Source organism: Dryobates pubescens, chromosome 17, assembly GCF_014839835.1.
Source record: "Dryobates pubescens isolate bDryPub1 chromosome 17, bDryPub1.pri, whole genome shotgun sequence".
Lineage (NCBI taxonomy): Eukaryota > Metazoa > Chordata > Aves > Piciformes > Picidae > Dryobates > Dryobates pubescens.
In genome coordinates, this window is record NC_071628.1 from 20,939,417 (window position 1) to 20,963,992 (window position 24,576).

The 24,576-nt window shown below is 62.2% G+C and overlaps 1 protein-coding gene across 1 annotated transcript; it reads left to right on the forward strand.

The window, feature by feature from the left end:
• Positions 1-1,402: 1,402 nt before the first annotated feature.
• LOC104304268 (SH2 domain-containing adapter protein F-like) lies at positions 1,403-22,765 on the forward strand. Its single transcript, XM_054169162.1, has 7 exons — positions 1,403-2,098; positions 9,374-9,503; positions 11,115-11,330; positions 14,079-14,216; positions 17,996-18,167; positions 18,482-18,601; positions 22,569-22,765. Exons 1-7 carry the CDS (start codon positions 1,616-1,618, stop codon positions 22,753-22,755), a joined length of 1,446 nt encoding a protein of 481 aa, XP_054025137.1. The 5' UTR covers positions 1,403-1,615; the 3' UTR covers positions 22,756-22,765.
• The last annotated feature ends 1,811 nt before the right edge of the window (positions 22,766-24,576 follow it).

The following is a 24,576-nucleotide window of genomic DNA, read 5'->3' on the forward strand; positions in this document are numbered from 1 at the left end:
ATGGCCTCACCTTTGCCCTGGTCCTGTTGTCAGGGTGTCCTGCCTCTGGCCCCCTTTCCTTTTGGGTACAGCTGACCTATGGCCTTTGGGGAGTCCATCCCAAGAGCAGGGCTGGGTGAATGGAGTGCCCCCAGGCAGGGCTGTGGATGATTCAGGCGCACAGGTCCAGAGCCAGGGCAGTGCACAGGGGCAGCTAGGAGGGTGCAGGGTAACAGCCTTGCTGCGTGGTCCGTGGGCAGGGGTGGTGGTAGCTGGAGATGGGTGTGTGCAGGGGTGACCACCACATGTGCCAGTGTGCTGTTTGTCACGACAGCCTTGGCCTCCACTGCCACTCTCCAACATGCTGCTCCCAATGCTGCTCTCCTGCTCTGCATGCCTGTCACCACTGGCCCCTTACCAGCAAACCCAGCCCCACCTGGGCTGCTCTCCAGATGTCTTCCATGCCACATCCTGCCTCTTGTGTCCTGGGGCTCAGCCCTGTGTTCTCGCCCTGATGATGTCCCCACACATCTAACTTCACCTCAGCCTTCTTCCCAGGTGCCTTCCCCTGGCTCAGCTTTGCTCTTCCCTGTACCATGGTGGTTCTTGTGACTGTTGGGGTTGTTAAGCCTGGAAAGGTTTGGAGAGAACCTTCTCGTGGCCTTTCAGTGCTTAAAAAGGCTGATCAGAAAACTAGGGAGAGACTTTGGAGCAGGGCCTGTTGTGACAGGACAAGGAGTGAATGGTTTAAAGTAAAAGAGAGAGATCTAGACTTCATACAAGAAAAATTATTTGTGCTCAGGGTGGTGAGACCCTGGCCCAGGCTGCCCAGAGAGGTAGGAGATGGCCCATCCATGGAATCATGCCAGGTCAGGTTGGGATTCTGAGTAACCTGCTCTAGTCGCAGATGTCCCAGCTCACTGCAGCAGGGGTTGGATTAGATGACCCTTTGAAAGTCCCTTCATGCCCAAGCCAGTCTGACTCTGCGGTGCCAGCCCGGTGCTTTGGCCTCTCCCCGGAGCAACTTGCTGTGCGGGTCCTGCACGGAGCTGGTCCTATCAACGCTCCTGGGCGGTGGATTTGCCATCGAGGGGCCCTTTACCGCTCCTGCCTCGGCGGCAGCCCTTCTGCTGCCAACGCGGGCACCATGCCTTCGCTCCCAGAGCCGGGAAGCCGCGGCAGCCAGCGCCGGACCAGGCCCACGGGCTGCAGGCTCCGCCGCAGGCAGGCCGGGGTCTGCGGGCGCTCTCGGGGGCCGGTCCTCTCCCGGGTCCGGGGCGGGACGCGGGGCCGCTGGGAGGGAGGCAAGCGCCAGGAGCGTCGAGGAAGGCCGGGCCGGGCGCGGCGGAAGGCGGGCCGGGCGGCGGGGGAGCGGGGCGGGCCCTGGGGGAGGCGGGCCGGGCCGGGCCGTGCCAGGCCGGGCGGCGGGGAGGCCGTGCCGGGGCCGTGCCGTACCGTGCCGGGGGGGAGCGGGTCCGGGGACGCGGGGCGGGCGGAGCTGGCGGGCGGGGGGAAGCCCCACTCGGCGCAGCCGGCGCGGCGGCTCCGGCAGGTGGCACTGGCCGCCTCCCCCCGCCGCCTCCCCCGCGCCCCCCCCGGCCCGGGCTCCGCCGCCGCGCTCAGTCCGCCAGCGCCGATGCTGCTGAGCGGAGCGGCGGCCGGCTCGGAGCGCGGCGGCGGCGGGGCGGCAGGCGGGGCGGCGGCCGGCGGGGCTCCGCAGTGCGTGGGCACCATGGCCCGCTGGCTCCGTGAGCACCTGGGCTTCCGCAGCGCCAAGCCCGCGCCCCCCGCGCCGCCCAAGCCCGACTACCGCGCCGGGCTGCCCCCGCAGCCGCCCCCGCCGCCGGGGGGCGCCGGCGAGCCGCTGGCCGCCGCCCAGCCCGACATCGTGGCGGCCTACCGGCTGCAGAAGGAGCGCGACTTCGAGGACCCCTACAGCGGCGCGCCGCCGCCCGCCGCCCCCGACGGACCCCGCTACGTCTCGCCCAAGCACCGGCTCATCAAGGTGGAGACGGTCGAGAAGGTCCCCGCCAGCCCCCCGCCGCTGCTACTGACGCCCGCCGTCCCCAGCTCGCCTTCGGCCGGTCCCGAGCCGCCCGACGAGCCACCGCCGCCGGAGGTGAGTGTCCCGGCGCGGGCACCCCGCCGTCCTTCCCGGGATGCAATTGCCCCGTGGCCGGGGGAATGTCCTGGGTGTCCCCGCCGAACCCTCGGCCCCCGCTGCGAGGAGCGGGGCCAGCGCTCCCGGGGCAGGTGGAGCCCGAGCGTCTGTCACAGCGAGAGCCGCGGCCGGGCTCCTCGGGGGCTCCCGCTCCGTGTCCCCCCGCGCCCCGGCAGCGGCGACATGCCGGTCACACGTCAGCAGCCGCGGCGCCGAGAGGGTGGCCCCGGCTGCTGCTGCGGCTCCCGCAGGAGGCAGGTACAGTCCCGGCAGGGAGCGCAGCTCGCCGAGGTGCGAGAGCGCGGAGCTCGCCGGCTGCCTGCCCCCTTCCTGCCGCTGCTCTGCAGCCAGGTGCCGGCAGCTCCGCAGGGGTGAGAGCCCGGGAGGGCCTCACGTGGCACCGGACCGTCTCCGGTAGCCCTGGGCCTCCTTGCACTCCGTGCCCAGCGGCGCGGAACTCCCTCTGCCCGCCTGCCAGGGCCTGCCCGTCCCGGCGGCGGCCGGGCTCCCGTGAACTGCTTTGTCAGGAGCCTCAGCGCCTCTTTGTCTGCTGCCTCCCAGCCGACTGCTCGGGGAGGGAGAGAGGGGCCGGTGCCGGAAAGGCGGCGAGAAACATCCCCGGCGAGCGGCAGGCGCTGGGGAGAAGCTCCCCATGGGCAGATGGGCTCCGAGCGGCACCGGGACCCGGCAGAGGAAGGGATGAACCCGCGGCGGCTGCCGGTGCCGGGCCTCTCGGCGCGGAGATGGATGCGGGCACTGCACAGAGGAAGGCGGGAGGGTACCGGGTGCCCGCCAGAGCTGCAGGACCGGGCTTGCCGAGCGAGCTCGGCGGGACGCGGCTCTGGCTGGCAGAGGGAGTGCGGGGTGCCAACAGCCCGTCTGTGGTCCCGGCGTCGCCAGGCAGCGCGGCGGGGTGAGCGCCTGGCCAAATCTGCTCCGGGCTGTTTCAAGCTGATAGAAGAACTTGGCGTACGTGGATGTTGGAAAGTTGCTCCTACTGCCTAGTCCTTGTCGGGTGGTTTCCGGAGGGGCCGAGCAGAAAACCCCTATTGCGCTGAGGTCCTTACGCGGCCGCTGTGGGCAGCAGAGGAAGAGTGCCCTGGCACAGGGAGCGAGGTGCCGTTGTGGTGACACAGTTTGCTGTGGCAGGCTGGATGGTTTTCCTTCTGGGACGAGCTTGTGGGATCAGAGAGACCAGGAGAGGGTGGTGGTCACAGGAAGGGCTCAGGCTGTGATGTGCAAAGGGCTGAGCAGGAGCTGCAGGAAGTGAGGCTACCCACAGGTACAGGCAGGGTTCTGCAGTTCCAGAGGGCTGAGGAGAAGCCAGGAAGTTTAGAGAAAAGCCCAAAGCGAAGATGCGTTGGGGGAAATGCTGGTAACAGCACTAGGCTGAGGAAGACCAAGATAGGTGGTGATTAGATTGTCTCCTGTGTGCCTGTGTGGGGAGGTTTCTGACTCTTCAGGGATCCAATGTGATGGGCACAGGCAGAGCCCTGAAGGCCGGGAGAAGCTGGAGATAAAGTGGTAGCATTTGATAGTGCATGCAGCTGTGGAGGATCCGGGCAGTGTCCACCATCTCTGCTGGGCCTCAGCACCCTTTGCAGCTCCCCTCTGCTGGCCCTGATGTTGGGCTGAGTGGTGGGAGGCTCCCTGGTTTCTGCAAGATCCCTGAAGTGCTCCAGGAGGATGGAGGTGCCTGCTGGGGGGTTGCTGATGCTTGTGGCTCTTGCTTTTGGTGACATCAAGGTGTCCTGGAGTAGAGGAGGCACACTAGGGCCAGGCTGGAGTCTCTGCTGAGCTCTTCAAACTGAGATGATGGTTGTGGCAGGGGGCTCAGTGCTGCCATGCTTAGGAAGGGCATGCTTAGGTGGGCACTGCTCCCTACCCTCTGCAGGGACTGGAGCTGTGGGCCCCGATCTGTGGTGATGCTGAAGATGAAGGCAGAAGTCCAATTGTACAGGCAGCACTGCTGGAGCAGAGAGGCTTTTTTCTGATGATTGTCAGTGAACAACAGTAATAAAATGTGCAGCCCTTGGGATCAGGGAGGGTGAGGATGGACAGAAGGAAGGAGCAGCCACCAGTTCCTGGTTGTGTGGTTTGGCTGAGGCCATGTGGTTTGTGGTGCAGGCTCTGTGTTGAGGTTGGGGGACCAAGCACGTTCCCTGGAAGCCCTGTGCTTGCTGTAGCTGCCCTGCCTGTTCTGGAGGATTGAAGACAGGGCAGGAACATCTTGGCACTGGCATCCTTCCTGCCCAGGCCAGTGCAGCACCAGCCCTCACATCTTTGTGCCTGGCGTGGCATCTGCAGCGTCTGGTGGGGACGCGCCGAGGCTGAGCTCTGCAGCGGCTCCTGCTCCATTACAAACGCTTGCTGGACGCGGCGGGGACCAGCACAGGTCCTTCTCACCCGCTCGCTCTGGGTCCTTTCCTTGCAGCAGGCTGGTCCTGTACGACTTGCCTGAGCAAGGTGGACACCCCCGAGATGGCTTCTTGGCCGTGCCTGGATGCGAGGAGCAATGCCGCTAGCAGTCAGGGGAGATGTGGTGTGGGGTCCCAGTGTGCCCGGGGCCGGGGTCAGGGCTCTGCCTGGGAATGCCTGTGTCACAGGCCGGGCGGGACAGGCCGCCGGGATCGGTGCTGGGAGCGTGGGGTCGGCGCGGCAGGGTGTGGGAATGGCCGGCCAGGAAGCTGCTGGGTGTGTGTCCTTCCTGCCACAGCCTCCCGCACTGACTCATCCTGCGCCGTGCGCCTCCTGCCCTGCCACGGCGCTCCCCACCTGGCCCGCTCGCCCCCCATGGGCTGGGGGACCCCACACTGGGGACCTTGGGCAGCCAGTGCTCTGCTTTTGGGTTTGGCTTTGGTGTCCCCTGAAAGCCAAGCTGCAAGGTGTGCAGAGCTCACCTGGCAGAGAGAGCAAACTGAGATGATCAGAGGCTGGAGAAGCTCCCCTGTGGGACCAGGCTGGGAGAGTTGGGGCTCTTCAGCCTGGAGAAGAGAAGGTTGCAGGCAGACCTCAGAGCTGCATTTCAGTCTTTGAAGGTGACCTACAGGAAAGCTGGGCAGGGACTGTTCAGGAGGGACTGTGGGGACAGGACCAAGGGGCAGTGGTTTGGAACTGGAGCAAGGCAGAGTTAGGCTGGACATCAGGAGGGAGTTGTTTAGAGTGAGGGAGGGGAGACACTGGCACAGGCTGCCCAGGGAGGTGCTCTGTCCCTGGAGACATTCAAGGTCAGCCTGGCTGTGTCCCTGGGCAGCCTGCTCCAGCTGGAGGTGCCCCTGCTGAGTGCAGGGGGTTGGACAGGATGACCTTTGGGGGCCCCTTCCAACCTGATGGATTCTATGATTCTGTGATAACTCAGAGTGGTTCCAGCATTAAGCCCAGCAGGCTCCTGAGAGGACCCCAAACACTATCTGCAGGGTGAGAAACATGTTCATAGACCAAAGGCTTTCCCTAGGTGTCCTCTGGGGAGCTCTCCAAACAGCAGACTCTTGTTGTGGCTAAGGGTGGTGGCAGGTAGGACATCTGTAGGCAACGTGGGGTGAAGAGCTCCGGCTCCCAGTGCCTGAACATCCTTGCAGAGCTGCTGTCTCTTTCTCTGGTGGGCAGCATCAAAACCGCTTTACCCTAGGGAAGATCTAGTCCTCTGCCTTTTGATTATCACTTGTGTACTTCCAGCTGGCACAGGTAATGGAGCCAACCCTAGCTTAGCACTGAGGCAGGGGTCTGGGTGTGCATCCCCACGGCAGATAAGGGCATGGCAAACACTCAGGAGCACGAAGAGGATGTGTGTCCAAGTGGCAGCCGTGCTGGGCTGCTCTCTGAAGGACAGCTCTGCACCAAGAGCTGCCCTGGGGTGCTGGCTTTGTGTGTGCCAGGCTTTTGCTTTGCCCCCAGATCTTTCACCTCCATTGAAGCTGGTGCTGTGTGTGAGTGGCACCTGAGCGCTGTGCCGCAGGCAGCCGGGCCAGGAGCAGCTCTGCATGGCAATGTCTGCTTGGCCTCTTCACCAGGCTGGGGGGGGGCCTGGGGCACCCTTGGGAGCTGCCTTGCTGCCGGCTGTGGCCCCTCCTGTACTGGCAGAGCAGCTGCAGGCGCACTGCTGTCACAGAGCCCTGGGCCTGGGGGATGTCAGAGATGTGGTTTCCCAGGCAACCTTAATTTGGCCCGACGTGCAAGGGGATTGGGATGGAGGTGGTAACTGTGTGATCCCTGCTGTTTGCCCTCTAAGAGCCTTGCCCTGTTCCTGGCACTGGCTGGAGCCTTCAGCCTCGGGATCTGGGGTGCTGCGAGGCTGAAGTCTCCTGGGGACGTTTTGGGGGTGTTTATCTGTGGCTCTCCACCGTAGGCTCTGAGCAAAGGAGTTTGTGTGCCCAGCCCTCCATGGTGGGGAGCCTTCATTCCTATGAAGAGGCATTCTTGAGGCAGCAGAGAAGTAAAACCAGCATGGCAGAGCCCCACAACCCCTAAGGATCCCCAAGATTCAAGCCTGTGATCTGAGCTGTTTGCTCTGGGTCTCAGCTAAGCCCAGCAAACCAGGCTGGGTCTACAGAAAGCCCAGCTGATTGCTGCCAAGTGCCTCTGCAGCCCCCTGCAAGCAGGGCACCCTGTGTAGGAGTGGCAGCAGAGACATGCTGGCATACTCCACTCTCCTCTGCTTCCTGGCCTTGGAGCTGGAGGCAGCTGAGTGGGGGCTGCTCTGTGAGCATGCTTGAGCCTGTGCCCCCTCCCTGGGCAGCCAGACCTGGGCACTGAGGAGATGCAGAGGGGACTTTGCTCCAGCTGGGCAGCAGGATGGCCGCATGGAGGAGCCTCTTGGCTGCCGTGCCGGTGCCCTGCCTTGTCTGGAGCTGTTTGTGGTGAGAGAGGCAGCGCCCGGGGCCCTGCTGGCGCCAGCAGCGAGCTGGGTCTGTGTCTGCTGAGCAAAACGCATCCAGGGAGGGGGTTCCTGGCAGGTTCCAACGTGGGCGGCTTGGGCTAGGGGCAGGAGCACTGAGAAGGCCTTCCTGAAGCCAGGAGGCTCAGCAAAGTGCATCTCAGCCTGGAGCACGCTTGGAGCCACGAGAGCTCCTCGCAGAGGGTGAGCATGGGGCATGGTGCTGCCTGCCTGCCTGGCTCAGGTGCCAGCTGCTGAAGCCTCCCTCGGCACCGCTGGCTGTGTCAGTGAGCTGTCACCAGCCTGGGGCTGTGCTCTGCAGGCATCTTTCGCAGCTCTCTGAGGCGTGGGGGCAGCCCGTGGGATCTCAGGTTCACAGACTGGATTGGGTTGGAATGCACCAGGGGCATCCTGTCCAAGCCCTGCACTCAGCAGGGACAGCCCCAGCTGGAGCAGGCTGCCCAGGGACACAGCCAGGCTGACCTTGAATGTCTCCAGGGACAGAGCCTCAAGCACCTCCCTGGGCAGCCTGTGCCAGTGTCTCCCCTCCCTCACTCTGCACAACTCCCTCCTGATGTCCAACCTAACTCTGCCTTGCTCCAGTTCCAAACCACTGCCCCTTGGTCCTGTCCCCATAGTCCCTCCTGAACAGTCCCTGCCCAGCTTTCCTGTAGGTCACCTTCAAAGACTGAAATGCAGCTCTGAGGTCTGCCTGCAGCCTTCTCTTCTCCAGGCTGAAGAGCCCCAACTCTCCCAGCCTGGTCCCACGAGGGAGCTTCTCCAGGCCTTTCCTTCTCACGCAGGGCAGGCTGGCACCCTGAGCCTGTCCTGCCGGTGCCTTGCTGAGGTGTCAGAGCAGCTGCTGGCTGCCACCTTTGAGCCCTGCTTGTGCTGGCCCTGTGGGGCTGGGAGCCCTGTGGCTGGCAAGGCTTTCTCTGGGGGTTACTGTGCTGCTTGCTTGTGCTGTGGAACAGAAGGGCCAAGCTGGGAAAGCTGCCCTGGCTCCCTGCTGCCCGGAGCTGGGATGGTCATGAAGGAGATGATGGAGCAGAGGCCTGGGGAGCTGCCTTGGTCCCACAGCTCAGAGGGATGTGAAGGCTCAGGGCAGCACAGAGGTGTTTATAGCTCCAGTTCCTGTTGCCTTTTCCTGCTGGGTTTTGCTGCTCCAAGCTATTGTCAGGTCACTTTGCACAGGAAGGAGGAAGAAGTGGTTTGTTCTAAGCCGATTATGGGAGCTGGAGAGGAATGCCTGTGGCCCTGATCTGTAGGGCTGGCCAGGAGCTGGGAGTGTGCAGTGCTGAGGACAGAGCCTGGCACTGGGTGAGATTAGGCAGCTGCCATGCTGTGCTTGGGTTGCTTGGTCCTTGCTGTGGGAGTTCCATAGCTGGCACTATGCTGCCAAAACCCATCTCTGTGGATGGAGTTCAGACCCTACAAACATGCCTGGGTGCACTCAGACCCTACTGCAAATACTGCCTGGCTCCATTGTGGGGTCAGGCTTTGGGGCTGGAGTAGGATCCAGGTTTGCCAGGGGATGCAGTGTCATGTGATGGGGTGCTCCAGCTGGGAAGCTGCTGAGGAGCTGGAGCAGGTAGTTGGCTTTTGTGCTGGAGAGGATCAAGCTCTGGGACAGGCCTCATATCCTACTGCAGGATCATCTCCTTTTGGCTACTGAGGGCAAACCTTGGGCATTTTGTGCTGTGCCTCTGTCATGGTGCTTGAGAGGCTCCTGGTCCTGCTTTCCAGGAGGAGCTCTCTTGTGTCCTTGGGATGCATGTGAGGACGATGTGGGGGCTTGGGAGCGAGCAGAGAGGCTGTTCCTAGCCCTGTCTTTAAGAGATGTCCTCAGATGAGCCTGCAGGAGCACTGGAAAACAGCCAGTGAGTTCCCAGTCATGCCAGTGCCAGCTGACACCCCTGTACAAGATCTGTGCCCCTTCTCCACCTTGGGTGAGGAAATGTGGCTGCATGCAGGAGGAGCATCTGCATGCTATGGGAGGATGGCACCGCCAGCAACCCCACGCCATGGTGGGAGCCTTGCTGGGGCATCTGCTCACAGGTGCTGGCAGTGCTGAGCCCATGGTAAGGCAGGAGGCTGGACAGCCTTCTGCTTGGCTTGGCTCCCTCCCAACTTTTGGGACAAAGGCTGGAGCGTTTCCACGGCCCAGTGCCAGTGCCTGGAAAGCCACCGGCTGCCAGCACCTGCTCTGCGTGGCTGCCATGCTGTGGGCACGGGCTGCCAGCTGCCACTCTGGCTGAGGGGAACACATGGTGAGGTTTCAAAGGGCTTCAAGTGGTGCCTCATTGCCCTCGAGAGGCAGGGGGTTCTCTAACCCTTCTCCTACCCTTCCCCTCTTCCAGCTGCCTGTCCTGGAGGACTATGCAGACCCCTTCGACGCGGCGCAGGTGGCTGGCAGCCAGGCAGGGCTGGAGAAGGTGGCTGAGAACGATGGCTACATGGAGCCCTATGAAGCCCAGAAGATGATGGCTGGTAAGCTGGAAGGCTCTGCACAAGGGCCACTCCTGGTGCCTCTGCTACCTGCTGTGTGAATTTGGTGGCTACTGTGCTCTGTCCCTGACAGCCTTTGGAAGCTTTGGGCCCTCCCCAGACAAGGCAAGCTGGGGTGGTCCCTGGTGGCCCACAGACACCTCTGCAGGTGGTGCATTTCCAGAGCTTTGGCCATGTGTGCTGGGCTGGCGGTGGCCAGAGCACTCACCAGCTGCCTGAGCAATTCAAGGCACCCCCATATTTCTCTCTGCTTCCTCCAAGACTATGGTGTGTGCTGGCCAGGCTGGGCCAGGAGAGGGCTGACATTTGGCACAGGCAGCATCAAACCAGGATGGATGTGGGAGCTGCTTCATCTGGTTAGGAGTGGGCAGAGCATGGCTGCTGCAGCAACAGGGACCCAGCAGGCTGGGGGCCACACTTCCAAGGGCATAACCCTTGCTGCTACAGCCTGCATGGGGTGGCTGTGCTGCCTGACATGCTCCAGGCTCTGGCCCTGATCAGTTCCCTGGTTCTCCTAGAGTGGGTGGTTTCTTGAAACCTCAAGTGGCTTTTTGAAGAGTAGCTCTGAAGAAAGAGCCCTGGGGGTGCTGGGTGCTGAGCAGCTCCCCAGAAGCCAGCAGTGCCCTGCCCTGATGGAGCCCAGCAGGCAGCTGTGTGCTGGGCTGCAGCCAGAGGAGTGTGGGCAGCAGGGCAACAGAGGGGATCCTGCCCCTTGGCTCTGCTCTGCTCAGACCTCCCCTCCAGTCCTGCCTCCAGCTCTGCTGTCCCCAGCAGGAGAAGGACACAGAGCTGTGGAGAGAGTCCAGAGGAGGCCACAGAGATGCTGCCAGGGCTGGAGCAGCTCTGCTGTGAGGCCAGGCTGAGGGAGCTGGGGGTGAGCAGCCTGGAGAGGAGAAGGCTCCAGAGCTTAGAGCTGCCTGCTCCTTAGAGCTGCCTGCCAGTGCCTGAAGGAAGGATTGTAGAGAGACTTCTCCTGAGGGGGTCTGGAGCCAGGCCAAGGGGGAATGGTTTGGAGCTGAGGCAGAGCAGGGTCAGACTGGAGCTGAGGAAGAAATTCTTCATTGTGAGGGTGCTGAGGCTCTGGCACAGGCTGCCCAGGGAGGCTGTGGCTGCCTCCTGCCTGGAGGTGTTCAAGGCCAGGTTGGATGAGGTGTCCCTGCCCATGGTGGGGAGGTTGGGGTGGATGATCTCTCAGGTCCCTTCCAACCTGAGTGTTTCTGTGATTTCTTGTTAAGACGAGCAAGCAGTGAGGAGGCTGCTGGTGCCTGTGGGAAGGACATTTTATTAACTGGCATCCAGGGCAGAAACCAAACATTGCTGCACACAGGCCATGTGCCCCCAGCAACCCCACTCTGTAGGGCTGGCCAGGAGTGGGGGTGTTGTACCATGGGGAGAGGAGGCATCTCCATGCTGTGGACTGCTTGGGACCTAGGTGTCCAACAGCTTCTCTGCTTCTGGCAGGTGTTTGCTGAAGGTCTGTGAGGAGGTGTGTGTGCCTGAGGCTCCCTGCCCTGTGTAGCTGAGCAGGGCTGTGGCGCCCAAGGCTGGGCTCAACTGGGCAGAACGCTCATGGCCTTTTCCCTCTTCCGCCAGAGATCCGCCAGAAGGGGCTGCGGGAGGCCCCTGCCCGGCCGCTGCACCTCTATGACACCCCCTACGAGCCTGTGCTGGCAGCGCTGGCGGACGGCGAGCGCCCGGCTGGGCCCCGGCCCCGCGAGTCCCGGCTGCCTGAGGACGACGAGCGGCCGCCCGAGGAGTATGACCAGCCCTGGGAGTGGAAGAAGGAGAGGATCTCCAAAGCCTTCGCTGGTGAGTGGTGGGCAGAGAGCAGCCTTCAGGGAGGGGCAGGGAAGGGCACAGGGGGCAACCATGAAGCTGGGATGGACAGAGGGCAGCGGCGAATCCGGGATGGACAGAGGACAGCGGCGAAGCCGGGATGGACAGAGGGCAGCGGCGAAGCTGGGATGGACAGAGGACAGCGGCGAAGCAGGGAGGGACAGAGGGCAGCGGCGAAGCCGGGAGGGACAGAGGGCAGCGGCGAAGCCGGGATGGACAGAGGGCAGCGGCGAAGCGGGGAGGGACAGAGGGCAGCGGCGAAGCCGGGAGGGACAGAGGGCAGCGGCGAAGCGGGGAGGGACAGAGGGCAGCGGCGAAGCCGGGAGGGACAGAGGGCAGCGGCGAAGCCGGGAGGGACAGAGGGCAGCGGCGAAGCGGGGAGGGACAGAGGGCAGCGGCGAAGCCGGGAGGGACAGAGGGCAGCGGCGAAGCGGGGAGGGACAGAGGGCAGCGGCGAAGCGGGGAGGGACAGAGGGCAGCGGCGAAGCGGGGAGGGACAGAGGGCAGCGGCGAAGCGGGGAGGGACAGAGGGCAGCGGCGAAGCGGGGAGGGACAGAGGGCAGCGGCGAAGCCGGGATGGACAGAGGACAGCGGCGAAGCAGGGAGGGACAGAGGGCAGCGGCGAAGCGGGGAGGGACAGAGGACAGCGGCGAAGCGGGGAGGGACAGAGGGCAGCGGCGAAGCCGGGAGGGACAGAGGGCAGCGGCGAAGCGGGGAGGGACAGAGGGCAGCAGCGAAGCGGGGAGGGACAGAGGGCAGCGGCGAAGCCGGGATGGACAGAGGACAGCGGCGAAGCAGGGAGGGACAGAGGGCAGCGGCGAAGCGGGGAGGGACAGAGGACAGCGGCGAAGCGGGGAGGGACAGAGGACAGCGGCGAAGCCGGGATGGACAGAGGACAGCGGCGAAGCCGGGATGGACAGAGGACAGTGGCGAAGCGGGGAGGGACAGAGGGCAGCCGCGAAGCAGGGAGGGACAGAGGGCAGCCGCGAAGCAGGGAGGGACAGAGGGCAGCCGCGAAGCCGGAACGGACAGAGGGCGGCCGCAAAGCGGGGAGGGACAGAGGACAGCGGCGAAGCCGGGATGGACAGAGGACAGCGGCGAAGCGGGGAGGGACAGAGGACAGCGGCGAAGCGGGGAGGGACAGAGGGCAGCCGCGAAGCAGGGAGGGACAGAGGGCAGCCGCGAAGCGGGGACAGAGAGAGGGCGGCTGCGAAGCGGGGACAGAGAGAGGGCGGCTGCGAAGCCGGGATGGGCAGAGGGCGGCCGCGAAGCCAGGATGGGCAGAGAGCGGCCGCAAAGCCAGGACTGAGTGGCCATGAAGGACAGAGAGCTGCCCTAACGCCGCTGCTGCTGCATTTGTGGAGCCAGGCTGGCTCCTTGGACTTCTGGGGTCAGGAGTGTTGGCCTCTGCATCGCTGTGCCTTGCCGAGCTCTGGTGCACTTGCAGAGGCTGTTTCTTTTCAGCAGGAGGCTGGGCTGGGTGGAGTGGTGGATGGAGCTGCCTTGGCAGCCTCTCTAGTGGCCCTCTCTCATGGCCTCATCCTCCTTCTGACTGATCACAGCCTGCAGTGCAACCTCCCCAGCCTCAAACTGCAGGGGAGAAGCTCGACCTTGCCTGGGGCAGAGGAGAGCTGGGTGCTCCCCATGGAAGCCTCTATCTAGGCAGCTGTGCTTGCCCTGCCCTGGTGCTGCAGGATCATGGTGTTTGTGTTTGTTGATGAGGAGCCCCACACTGTGCCTGAGCACTGCCAGCCAGGCTGCATTTCAATGGCATCTTGGTGTGGCTGCAGCTGAGGGGTGCCAGTGCTGGGCAGGGGCATGGGCTGGGGCACTGTGGGGTTTGCAGTGACTCCCCTTTAGGTCTGGGCTCTGCCAGCTGGAGATGCCTATGCTGGGCTCAATGCTGTGGTGCCTGCTCACACCCAGTGCTGAGCTTGTGCTGTGGGGATTTGGCTAGGCACAGGGCTGGTGCCCGTGGCACAGCTGCGCTGAGGACTCGGCTTCTCAGGCTCCATCAGGGAGCTGGGTTTGTGCTGAGCTGTCTATGCCTTGGATCTGGGCAGAGGAGCCACCTTGCTTGATGTGCTTGGGTGGAGGTGCTTGCAGGTCTGGTCTGTGTGTGGGTGCTCCAGAGTCCTGAGGGAGCCAGGTCCCTGTGCCCCACGTTAGGACCTGCTGCCCGTTTTCTTTCAGAGCTGGAGCAGGTCTTGAAGCAGGGAGCTTCTCCTCTGCGGTGCTGTCAGAATCTCTGCAGGCCCATTCACCCCCTGCGGGGTGTGCTAATGGGCAGCAACCCACTGGTGCCTGGAAGGGGAATGTGGGCCCCGTGGGGAAGCACCCAGAGCAAGAAGGATGCCTGGGCAGGACAGATGGCAATGGGACGCTCTGCCAAGGTCTCCTGCATGGATATGCACATGGGGATCGGGCTGGTCCCAGGCTCTCCCCTCACCCCAGAGAGGGTCGGCCGGGAAAGCTGATGGAGGGGCAGGGTCTCTCCTTTGGGAGTGTGCCCCACATCAGGCCTGTTCCTGCTCAGTGCTGCAGAGAGGATGAGATGGCCAAGCTGGTGTAGAGCTCCCAGGAATTACCCTCAGGTCTTTTCCCCCCCCCAGCTGCTCTTCTTCTCCATGGGCCTGGTGTTACTCGTGTTTTTTTCTAAGCCCTTTCTTTCTCTCTTTCTCTCTCTTTCCTCTCCATCCCTACCTTCCCCCCTCCATCCAGTTGAAATCAAGGTCATTAAAGACCTGCCATGGCCCCCGCCGGTGGGACAGCTGGACAGCAGTGAAAGCCCCCTGGAGGGTGAGGGCGGTGCCTCCGTGCCTCTGCAGCACGGCCAGCCCAGCTTCGAGGACACCAACGGTGGGTGACAGTGGGGCGTGCGGGGGGACTGTGCCCGGCTCACTGCGACCCTGCCGTGCTGCCCTGCCAGCGCCGACACCTTGCGGCCTGCCTGCCCCTGCCCGGGCCCTGCCTGCTGCTGGACGGTGCTGCCAGACACCCACTCTCCTCTGCCTTCCCCCAGCTCCTGGCCTGCTCAGGTGCCCTGTGCTGGACACCAGGCGTCTGTCCTCACCTCCTCTGCATCTTCCGCAGCCTCACTGTGCCTCTGTGCATGCTGCAGCCGAGCTGCACTGCTGGCAGAGTTGCTGCCTCCTCTTTTGTTCTCTCCTCTTTGTCTCCAAATTCCCGGGGTTTGAGGGCTGATTTTATGCTTCTCTCAACAACTACTCTGAACGTTCAGTTGATGTTTTCTTTCAGCTCTTAATGCCCCAGTCCCTTGGAGGTGTGGGAGCAGCAAGTCCCAGTGCTGCAGTGGGGTTGGTTCCCTGCCTTTGTCAGCACCGCGATGTCTCCTCCGGCGGTTTATTACCTCCCTGCTCAGCGGCAGGAGGTCCCTCTGGGTTCTCTGCTCTGCTTTCTGCCATCCTGAGCAGCCAAGTCTCCCAAGTACACTTTGTCATCTCAGGTTTGCTTTGTTGTGAAGCCTTTCTCGTGTGTGCGGAGCGGCAGGGCCCTGGTGGAAATCCCCCTTGGACTCCTCTGGCACTGTTGCTTACAGAGCCCAAAGATCACTGCTGCTCCTTCGGCTCATTGCTGGTATCTTAAGGACCTTGCTCTGTGCTGCAGTGGATTTGGGTTCTGCCAGGAGGTGAGGGGTTTGTTGAAAGGCATGCCAGGCTTTCAGGGCTGGGAGAACCCAACCATTCTCTTTGTGCAGGGCACCAGGAGGTGTGTGTGAGCCGTGGCTTGCTCGCTGGTGTGCCATGGCTGCCCCTGCGGTGCTCACGCTGCTCCCGGCCGGCACCACCGTGTGCCAGGTGCAGATGGCTGATTGCCTTATCTGCAGCTACCCAGATCCCTGCAGAGCCTGGGAAAGAAAAGCCAGTCTGGCTTTGCTGCCTCCCAGGTGGGGCTGAGCACCAGGCTGCACATGACAGCCGGCTTGGCTGCCCTTGGTAGCTGCGATCCGGATGCTGTGCCTGGGCCGCATCGAGGCGCTGCCCCAAACCCACAGGGATGCTACAGGCTGAGATCAGGTCTTGCCAGGGGGAAACTTCCTGATCCTCTTCCTACAATAAATGCAGGTGTCAAGAAAAATTAATTTCTTTGCTGTGCAGCCTCTCCTCTTCCCTCATCGTTTATTATCCCTGCAGTGGCTGTGACACGTGTTCCCTGCCGATGAACACATCAGGCCCTCATTTCTCCTGCCTTTAGCAACGCAGAGGCTCTGTTTTTTTCACCCCCTGACTGCTTTGTTCGGTTAGGTTTATCTTGCCAGAGTTTTGTTTCATGAATTTCTGCTTCCCCTGTCTGAAGGTGACTTGAACTTCTTTAGTCCTCTTGCTCCTAGGGGCTGATTTTTAATATCCTGTTTAGTCATGCACATGCCTCTGCCTGGCGCATCTTGCCTGAGCCTCCAGCACAGCCGCTCTGCAGGGCCAGCAGACACTTTGGTGTGTTGATTGTCTGGCTTTTTAACGAGCACTCCTGTGTATTTAAGGACATGAATTGAAATTGAAGCCTGGTTGTTGTATGTAGGAGGGCAAACCTGGCCAGTGAGAGGCTGACTGCTGCAGAGGCAGAGCTTAGCAAGCCTCAGTGCCAGGCACCTCCTCCCCGAGCTCCTTCTCAGGGGGGATTGAGCCCCCCAGCTAAGCTGCTGGGGATTTTTGCTGGCTTTTCTTTCAGCTGCCTTGCTCTTGATGCTGGGGGTGGGGCTGGGGACCTGCTTGCCTGTATAGGGTCCAGGCATGATGTCGCTCAAGTAGCCACCTTAGAGGATCATAGAATCACAGAAAGGGTTGGGTTAGAAGCTCATCCACTTCCAACCTGCTCGCCATGGGCAGGGATACCTCCACCAGCCCAGGTTGCTCAAGGTCTCATCCAGCCTGGCCCTGAGCACCTCCAGGCAGGAGGCAGCCACAGCCTTCCTGGGCAACCTGTGCCAGTGTCTCCCCACCCTCACTGCCAACAATTTCTTCCTCATCTCCAGTCTCAATCTGCCCTGCTAGAGAGAACAACATCCCCTTCGGGGTGTTTGTTGCCTCTGCCCTGCAGCAGAGTGACTTCAGCATTTCCCTGCTTTTGCATCTTTCTCCCTTTTGCCAGGGAGTGTGGACTGGGGGGCAGCTGCACAGCCCAGGTCATCCCAAGTTCCCTGGGAGCTGCAGCTCCCCAGACTTGGCCACATCCAGGCCAACCCTGCCTGCAGGCACCACAGCCTCTCGCTAGGGCAGCACTGCCGATCAATAAGCAATCTGTTTGAGAGGGCTGCTGGCAGGGGAGCAGTGATGAACTCTTTGGAGGAGGGAGAAACAAAATTGTTCATGCTGAAATCATCCTGCATGGAAACAACAGCCAGCAGCAGGCTGGGTCCCTGGGGCAGCGCTGTCCCCACAGCACACGGCGGTGGTTGCGCTTCGGCCGTGCGTGGTGCCCGCGGCTGGGCTGCTGCCGGGCAGGAGTTTGTGCTGGGGAGGCACCTTGCAGTCAGAATGACTCCTTCCCACCTTGGGAAATTCCACCTCCCCACAGAGGTTTACTTGGGCCAGCAGAAATGTGTCCATCATTACAAGATTCTCTTTGGCTTTAATCATTCACATGAGGGGATGCCAAGTGACGGCAAAGTCACTTGGCCTGTGGAGTTCACACAGTCTCACACAGTCACAGAATGTCAGGGGCAGGAACGGAGCTCCAGAGATCATCCAGGCCAAGCCCTGCCAGGACTGGGTCACCCAGGGCAGGGCACACAGGAACACATCCGGGGCGGGGGGGGTCTGGAAAGTCTCCACAGGAGACTCCACAACCTCTCTGGGTAGCCTGCTCCAGGCCTCCAGCAGCCTCACCCCAAAGAAGTTTCTCCTCATGCTGAGGTGGAACCTCCTGGGTCCCAGCCTGTGCCCATTGGTCCTGGTCCTGTCCCTGGGCACCACCAAGCAGAGCCTGGCACCTCCATCCTCCCAGCCACCCCTCAGCTGTTGATAGACATTGATCAGGTCCCTCTCAGCCTTCTCTCCACACTAAAGCAGCCCCAGGGCTCTCAGCTTCTCTTCCCAGCAGAGATGTTCCAAGTCCCTTCATCATCCTCACAGCCTCCCTTGGACTCTCTCTCTCTGCCTCTCTGGCCCTGGGAGCCCAGAGCTGGACACAGTCCTGCAGTGTGGTCTCAGCAGGGCAGAGCAGAGGGGCAGCAGAACCTCCCCAGCCCTGCTGGCCATACTTTTCCTGCTGCACCCCAGGATGCCCTTGGCCCTCTTGGCCACCAGGGCACATTGGTGGCCTTACTCCTCACTTAGCTCTCTGCTGCACCCATTGCCTCTCTGGCTGCATCAGCCAAACCTCCCTGGCATTTTGAAACCTCCCAAGAAACTCCTTCCAGGGGCACCGGTGCTGTGAGGGTCTCAGTCCTGGCATGGTGTGGTGGCTGTGGTGGGGAACCAACCATGTCTGTCTTGGGGGGACTGTAGTGAGCAGCAGGCTGCCCTTGATTAGAGCAGAGGCATAGGGCAGTGTGAGGAGACCCAGGACGATGTGATGTGGCTCTGGCTTTTTGTGTGGGCTCCCTCTGTGTCAGGGAGGCTGGACCCGGCCTGTCCAGCTGTCCTCACTGCCATCTGTGCTGTGTGTCTGTCCGGCAGGTCCATCGGAGGCGCTGGGCTACGGCCGCACCTCGCCCTGCAGGGAGGACAAGGCCAGAGCTGCCCTCAGGCACGGCTCCAGCAGCCTGAAGAGCAGCAAGACGCTGACCCCCGAGCCCGGACCCTTTGTTGGGGAGAGAATTGACCCTGCCCTGCCCCTGGAGAGCCAGTGGTGAGTCCTGCCCGCTCCAGCATCCCTGTGGCCACACCACGATGAGCCCCAGGGCAGACTTGCTTCTCACTTTCTTCCCCGGCGCCGCCTTTCTGCCTGCTTGTCCCTGCCGCCCATCTCACGGTCGCGGCGTTCCCTCCGCGCTGCCCTGTGCCGCCCGGTGGAAGGCCCTGAACCTTGTGCCCCAGTCCTGGTGGCGCTACCTACATCCCCGTCCCCGCCAGCGGCCGCCGTCCCCGGGGAGGCGCCGGGGTGCCGGCGCCGCGGCCGCCCCGGGCAGAGTCGTGGCACAGCCGCCCCTGTCCCGCCCGCAGCTGGTACCACGGAGCCATCAGCCGGACGGACGCCGAGACGCTGCTGCGGCTGTGCAAGGAGGCCAGCTACCTGGTGCGCAACAGCGAGACCAGCAAGAACGACTTCTCCCTCTCCCTCAAGTGAGTGAGCCAGGGGGCACTCGGGCGCTGCTGGGCCCACAGCACACCTGACCTGCTGCCCTGGGTGGCCCCTTGTGGGTGGGTGCCCCACGGGAACTCTCTTGATGGGAGGGGTCTGAGATGACCACGGGCTGGGCGGAAGTGGCTGGCCTGGGAGGGCTGCACTTTGTGGTGTGGGAGCAGCTTCGCTTTTGCTGTCTGGCAGAAGCAATTCCTGGGAACTGCATCCAACTCTGGGGCCCCCAGCACAAGAAGGACCTGGAGCTGCTGGAGAGGCTCCAGAGGAGGCTATGAAAATGAGCAGAGGCTGCAGAACCTTCTCTGTGGGGACAGGCTGGGAGAGTTGGGGCTGTGCAGCCTGCAGAAGAGAAGGCTCCAGGCAGACCTCAGAGCAGCCTCCCAGGAGCTGAAGGGCTGCAGGAGAGCTGGGGAGCGACTTTGGACAAGGGCTGGGAGGGACAGGACAAGGAACATTTGCTTTGAGCTGGGAGAGGGGAGACTGAGAGTGGAGAGGAGGAAGAAATTGTTGTGAGTGAGGCTGGGGAGACACTGGCACAGGTTGCCCAGGGAGGCTGTGGCTGCCTCCTGCCTGGAGGTGTTTCAGGCCAGGCTGGATGGGGCCCTGAGCAGCCTGTGCTGGTGGGAGGGGGTTGGAGCTGGATGATCTTTAAGCTCCCTTCCAACCCCATCCATTCCATGAATCTGGGAGGCTTTGTGGATCTGCTGGCAGGCTGCTCTTCCCCTGGCAGTGCTAGAAATCCCTCAGATGGCTCCAGGGATGTGCCTCAGTGCTTTCCTGATTGTATCTGGTTACAGCTTCCAGCTCTGGCTTCACCTTACCCTGTTGTTTTTGTAGCTTAAGTTTCACAAATCTCTGTGGTGCTGGCCCTCCCCAGTCCCCCCATGGCCTCCCCAGCCCTCATCATCACTGCTGCCATTGCTCCCCCCAGGCAGTACCCTGCTATGGCTTCCCAGCAGGATCACCTCACCCCACAGCATGCCCTGGGTTTTCTGGGGGGGATCTTTGCCCCCTGCCCATGTTTTCCAGATCTCCTGAGTGCTGAGGCTGCGAGGAGGAGCTGCCCAGAGCTCCTCATCTGTGGGCAGCCCAAACCCCAAAGCTGTTAGTGTCCTGAAGATGATGATGGATGAGCTGACAGCTTCTTGCCTTTCTGCTGGATGGCTCTGTTAGCTCTGCTGCTGGCAGATGGGAAACAAGAATTTATGGAGTACTGCAGCCTGCTCTGCCCAACCACAGCCCACTGAGCCTGATGCTTTTCTCTGGTGGTGTCTGCACCTGCACTGCTCCCTGCTGGGTTCAGACTGCCCTCTGTGTTTCCCAGTGACACAACTGTGAATTCCTGGGTTCATGGAATGGTTGGGGTTGGAAAGGATCTTGAAGATCATCTACTCATCCAACCTGGCCTTCAACACCTCCAGGCAGGAGGCAGCCACAGCCTCCCTGGGCAATCTGTCCCAGTGTCTCCCCACCCTCACTGCCAACGATTTCTTCCTCATCTCTAGTCCCAGTCTCCCCTCTCCCAGCTCAAAGCCATGGCCCAGCAGCCTGGCACTAGATTGCTCTCTCTCTCTCTGTATATAGAGAGACAGAATCTCACTTTTTCTTGCTGCCTTCAGCACCAATCCAGTGCAGAATTTGAGCTGAAAATAGTCTTTCTTCCATCTGCATTTGTAGCTTTCAGCTTGCCCAAGCAGCCCTGCTGGGAAGGCTCTCTCCTCTCTTTGCCTTTGCTCAGAACTTTCACTGGTGTTTTAATGGTCTCCTCAGTTTTTCCTTGCCTTGGTTTGTGAGCAGTTTTGAAGCAATAGCTTCTGCCAGCTGGCTAAGTCAGATTTGAGGCTGTGAGAGGTCCTCTCAGCCATGCCCTCGTGGGTGGCATGGGCTGGTGTGTGTGTTGGACAGCCAGGGAGGTGGGGCTGGGGCTTCCTCCCATGCCAACCCCTGCTGCCTCTTCCCATCACCTCTCTACAAGGCCATTGGTGGTTTTTTCCCCCCCCTTACTTCTCTACTGCTTGTCCTTACCCCTAGTGACAAAAATGGCCAAATCCTCTTCTCAAGTAGCATGTGTGGCTAGGCTGTGGCCTTGCAGCTGTGTGCCCCCTCCCCAGGGGAGCCTGCATCCCATCCAGCAGCCTGGGCTGTCCACCAGCAGTGCTTGCAGAGAGCCCACAGCCTTGGCAGCAGATTTTTACTCCTCTGCAGAGTCTTCTCAAGGCAGGTCCCCTGGGATGTTCTGTATCTGTCTGAAGCTGCCTGCCTGCATTGCCCTCAATTGTTTATTTATTTTTAAATTCTTTTCGTGTTGGCTTCCTTTTGGTTTTGTTTTTTACCTGGAGGAAGGAGGCCAGCAGGGGAGTGGTCTGAGAGAGAGCTCCAGTGCTGACCTGAAGCCCTTTAGTGCTGCTTTAAATCAAAATACGCACGAGAGAGAGCAGCAGGAGTGGGCTGCCCCCGTGGCATGGCAGGTGGCTGCAAGGATTCAGTCCTGCCTGGTCCAGGCTCTGCAACCCCACGGGGCCTGTCCCGGACAGGGTCATTGCCTCAGACACTCAGAGAACGAGACCCCCTGGCTTGTGCCTCTGTGGCTGAGGCCACATTGCAAACGTTTGGGTCCTTCCTCACAGCTGCAAGGAGCTCAGCAGGAGCAGCACCTGTCCTTTGTTCTTGTCTTGTCCCTGCTGCTGGCTTTGAGGTGATTTGGTTTGCTCCCTCGGACATCTCTCCGGGGGTCTCAGTCACGTCCCTGAGCTGGTGACAAAGCCCCGCAGAGTGATGTGGGCAAACAGCATCTCCCCGCTGTGGACCTATCGGTGCTCCAGCTCTTGGCCGGTGCTGACTGCTCTGGGCTCCCGCCAGCAGCGGGCAGGGGCTGGGTCTGCCTGCGGCCAGGCTGCAGCTCCGTGCACGTGTGCGTGCAGGGTCAGCCCCTGCGCCTTCCCGGCTGCCACGCAGGCTGCAGCCTGCGGCAGCCCTTCCCTGCGCCCCGCTGCCGAGGCGCAGGATGCAGCCAGAGATCGCTTTCCCTTGGCCCCTGGCGGGGGGCTGCAGCTCTGCCCCTGCCCTCCCTGGGGGCAGGCAGCTCCTTGGCTCGCCTCCGTAAGTGGATTGCAAACTCATTCTGCTAATGCAGCCGCGCCGCGTCCATTACGGGCAGCGTCTGCAGCGGGGGCTGGGGCTGGGGCCGGGCTGCGGCGCTGGAGGCTCAGCATGGCTGATGAGGTCCTGTCTGCTTTTAAGTCATCAATATTTTGCCGTAATGTGCATTCCAGACGCTGCAGACAGGCTGTGGCTCTCCTCGGAGACACAAATTAATAGCAACAGGGCCATTAGCTCGTCACTCGGCATCGGCGCTGGTGGCAGGGGCTGCCCGCGCCGCCTGCCCCTGCCAGTAAGTGACTTTGCTGTGCTGAGCAGGCTGTGTGGAGCCTGCCGTGCTGCCCCGGGAGAGGGGGCTGAGGGTTGTGGGTCAGAGGAGAGAATCCTCCTTTGCCACCGAGAGGCTGGAGATGGGATCTGAAAGCCTCTCTTGTGAGCTGAAGGCCTCCCTTGTGAGCCAGGGTGGTTGCAAAGGGGCTTTGACACATGGGAGGTGTGAAAGCTGCTGCCCCTGCATCACCCTGCGGTGAGACTTGCTGCTGCTCCGGCCTGGGTTGTGCCAACTACCCCAGCCTTGGCACCATGCTTGACCTGCTCATCCTCACGCTCCCCAGAGGGCCCGCAGTGCGGTGTGGCCAGCCGCGTCCCTCCACTGCACTGTGTCCCTGCACTGCGCTGGGGGCTTTGCCTGCAGCTGGCCAGGAGCAGGCCGGTGCAGGCCGGGCTGTGTCTGGGGAGGGGAGGGAGGGGCATCCCTGCCGCAGCTTCAGGGGCAGGCCATGTGTCTCAGGAGGGTGGGGAGCGGCTGAGAGGCCGGAGCCCTTACCCCTGCCTCACTCTGTCCCACAGGAGCAGCCAGGGCTTCATGCACATGAAGCTGTCACGGACGCAGGAGAACAAGTACGTGCTGGGGCAGCACAGCCCTCCCTTCGACAGCGTGCCCGAGATCATCCACCACTACGCCAGCCGCAAGCTGCCCATCAAGGGGGCCGAGCACATGTCCCTGCTCTACCCGGTGGCCATCCGTACCTTATAGTACTGGCCCCTGCCAGCCTGGCACGGGCCCCTCCGCAGCGCCCCCGGAGCGCGGGCCGGCTCTGGGCTGGCAGCCTGCGAGCGGCTTGCTGGGCACGGCTGCTGCTGCTGGGGATTGCTGCGGCCGGAGCCCTGGTCCTGCTCTCTCGGGGCCTCCTGTCTGCTGGTCTGCCTGCTGGGACAGCGCCGGAGGAGCGGAGTGGAGCTCACGGGTTGCCCGCTGCCCTCACCTGCCTCCGGGCAGAGCTTGGGACACAAGGACTGGAACTGGGGCCCTGGAGAGGCCAGGTTGGGGGCTGTGTGTAGGAGAAGGGGGGAAGTCATCGAGTAGCAGACTGAGGTGCCACCGTGAGGGTGCCAGGCTGTGCTCACAGGAGATGGAAGGGCTGTGCCCACAGGTGAGGCTGGCAGGGGGCAAGCGGCGGCCTCCCAGGGCTAGCGAGGCACTGGGCAGGCTGGTGGTGGCCCCCACACGTGCCTGGTACTTGCCACCGTCCTTTGCCAAATGTAAATAGTGCCCAGTCTGGGCTGCAGCTGCAGCACCACTGCCCAATAAAGCGGTGCATGGGCACCTCCTGTGCCACTGGCACTGCCTGCCTGCATCCCACCACCCTGAGAAGGGAGGGGGCTGCTGGGGCAGTGGTGGGGAGGGGGCTCTCATTACACAAAGCTCTGAGCGAGTTGATTTCTCCTTGGCTCTTGCACACAGCGAGCCCCCTGTGCCCAGTTGGCACAGCCAGCTCCCTCGGGAGGCACGGTGGACGAGGGGCCATGTCCTTGCTGTGTCTTTGGGACCCTTCCTGAGCAGCACTGAGCTGATGCTGGGCTTGCCTGTTCCTGCCTGCAGAAGGCTGTGCTCCTGGGGACCTTCGGCCTCCTTGTTTCCCTTCACCCCTTGCCAGTCTTCGGCAAATCCCTTCAATTTCACCCCCTCCCGTCTCCTCTGGATGTTTTCAGACTCCTGCTGCCTTGTCTTTGGGCCAGCTTGCTGCTCCTCTCCACCTGGCTGAAGCTGTGTCTGGTGCTCTGAGCGTTTAATGCATCCCTTGCCTGTTAACCTTGCTCTGTGGTGTTGCCCTCGCACGTCCCTGTCCTCCGTCCATGCTTCCGAGCAAGCTGGGTCCCACGCTCCTCCCCTGAGCGCGGCCCCTTCCCCTCCGCGCCGCTCAGCAGAGGGGGTGCTGGCAGCTGGACCGGCAGAGCCTTCAATGGTGGAGCAAAGTGCTCGGGCTGCCGGTGGGCTGCGTTGCCGGGGGCTCCATGGCTGCCTTGTGAAGATGCAGCGTCCTCCCCACTGCCTGGAAGGAGCTGGTCCTGTTTGCTGGGGGGTGAAGGTGATGGCACCGCGGGGACCCTGCATGGGTGAGCGCCGCAGCCGGAGCAGGAACCCTGCTCTACCGCTGGGGACTTGGGCGTCCCAGGTTCAGTCTGTAGGCAGGGGATTGTGGTCCTTGCTGCCCTTCATCACTCTGAGCTTCTGCGGGGACCCTCAAGCATAGCCAGCACGGTCCCTGAGTGCACTCCGTGGCTCGGAGCCTGCAGAAGCTGCGGTGGTTTGTTCCAGGATGCCTCAGGCTCTGCCACTCCTTAAAAGGCAGTGGTTGAGCTGCTTGGGCGCCCGGTGTCTCCTTACAGCCCTGCTCAGCTGCAGCCAGGGAGCTGCCTCTCTCCATCCCAGGGAGGCATCTTGTCTGGCAGGGACAGAGGTGACTCCAGCTGGAGGGCTTTTCTCTCGGCAGTGCTACAGCAGAGCCTGCAGAAAGGGCTGGAGATGCAGAGAGAGAGATGCCCTTAGATGCTCTGAAAAAGGTTTCAGGGGCCC

What these genes read in the sequence shown, in the direction of transcription:
- LOC104304268 (XM_054169162.1), top strand. Translation starts at nt 1,616, where the DNA reads ATGCTGCTGAGCGGAGCGGCGGCCGGCTCGGAGCGCGGCGGCGGCGGG. An exon ending in AGCCCAGAAGATGATGGCTG is followed by an intron (nt 9,504 to 11,114) that starts GTAAGCTGGAAG and finishes CTCTTCCGCCAG; the next exon opens with AGATCCGCCAGAAGGGGCTG. An exon ending in CAGCTTCGAGGACACCAACG is followed by an intron (nt 14,217 to 17,995) that starts GTGGGTGACAGT and finishes TCTGTCCGGCAG; the next exon opens with GTCCATCGGAGGCGCTGGGC.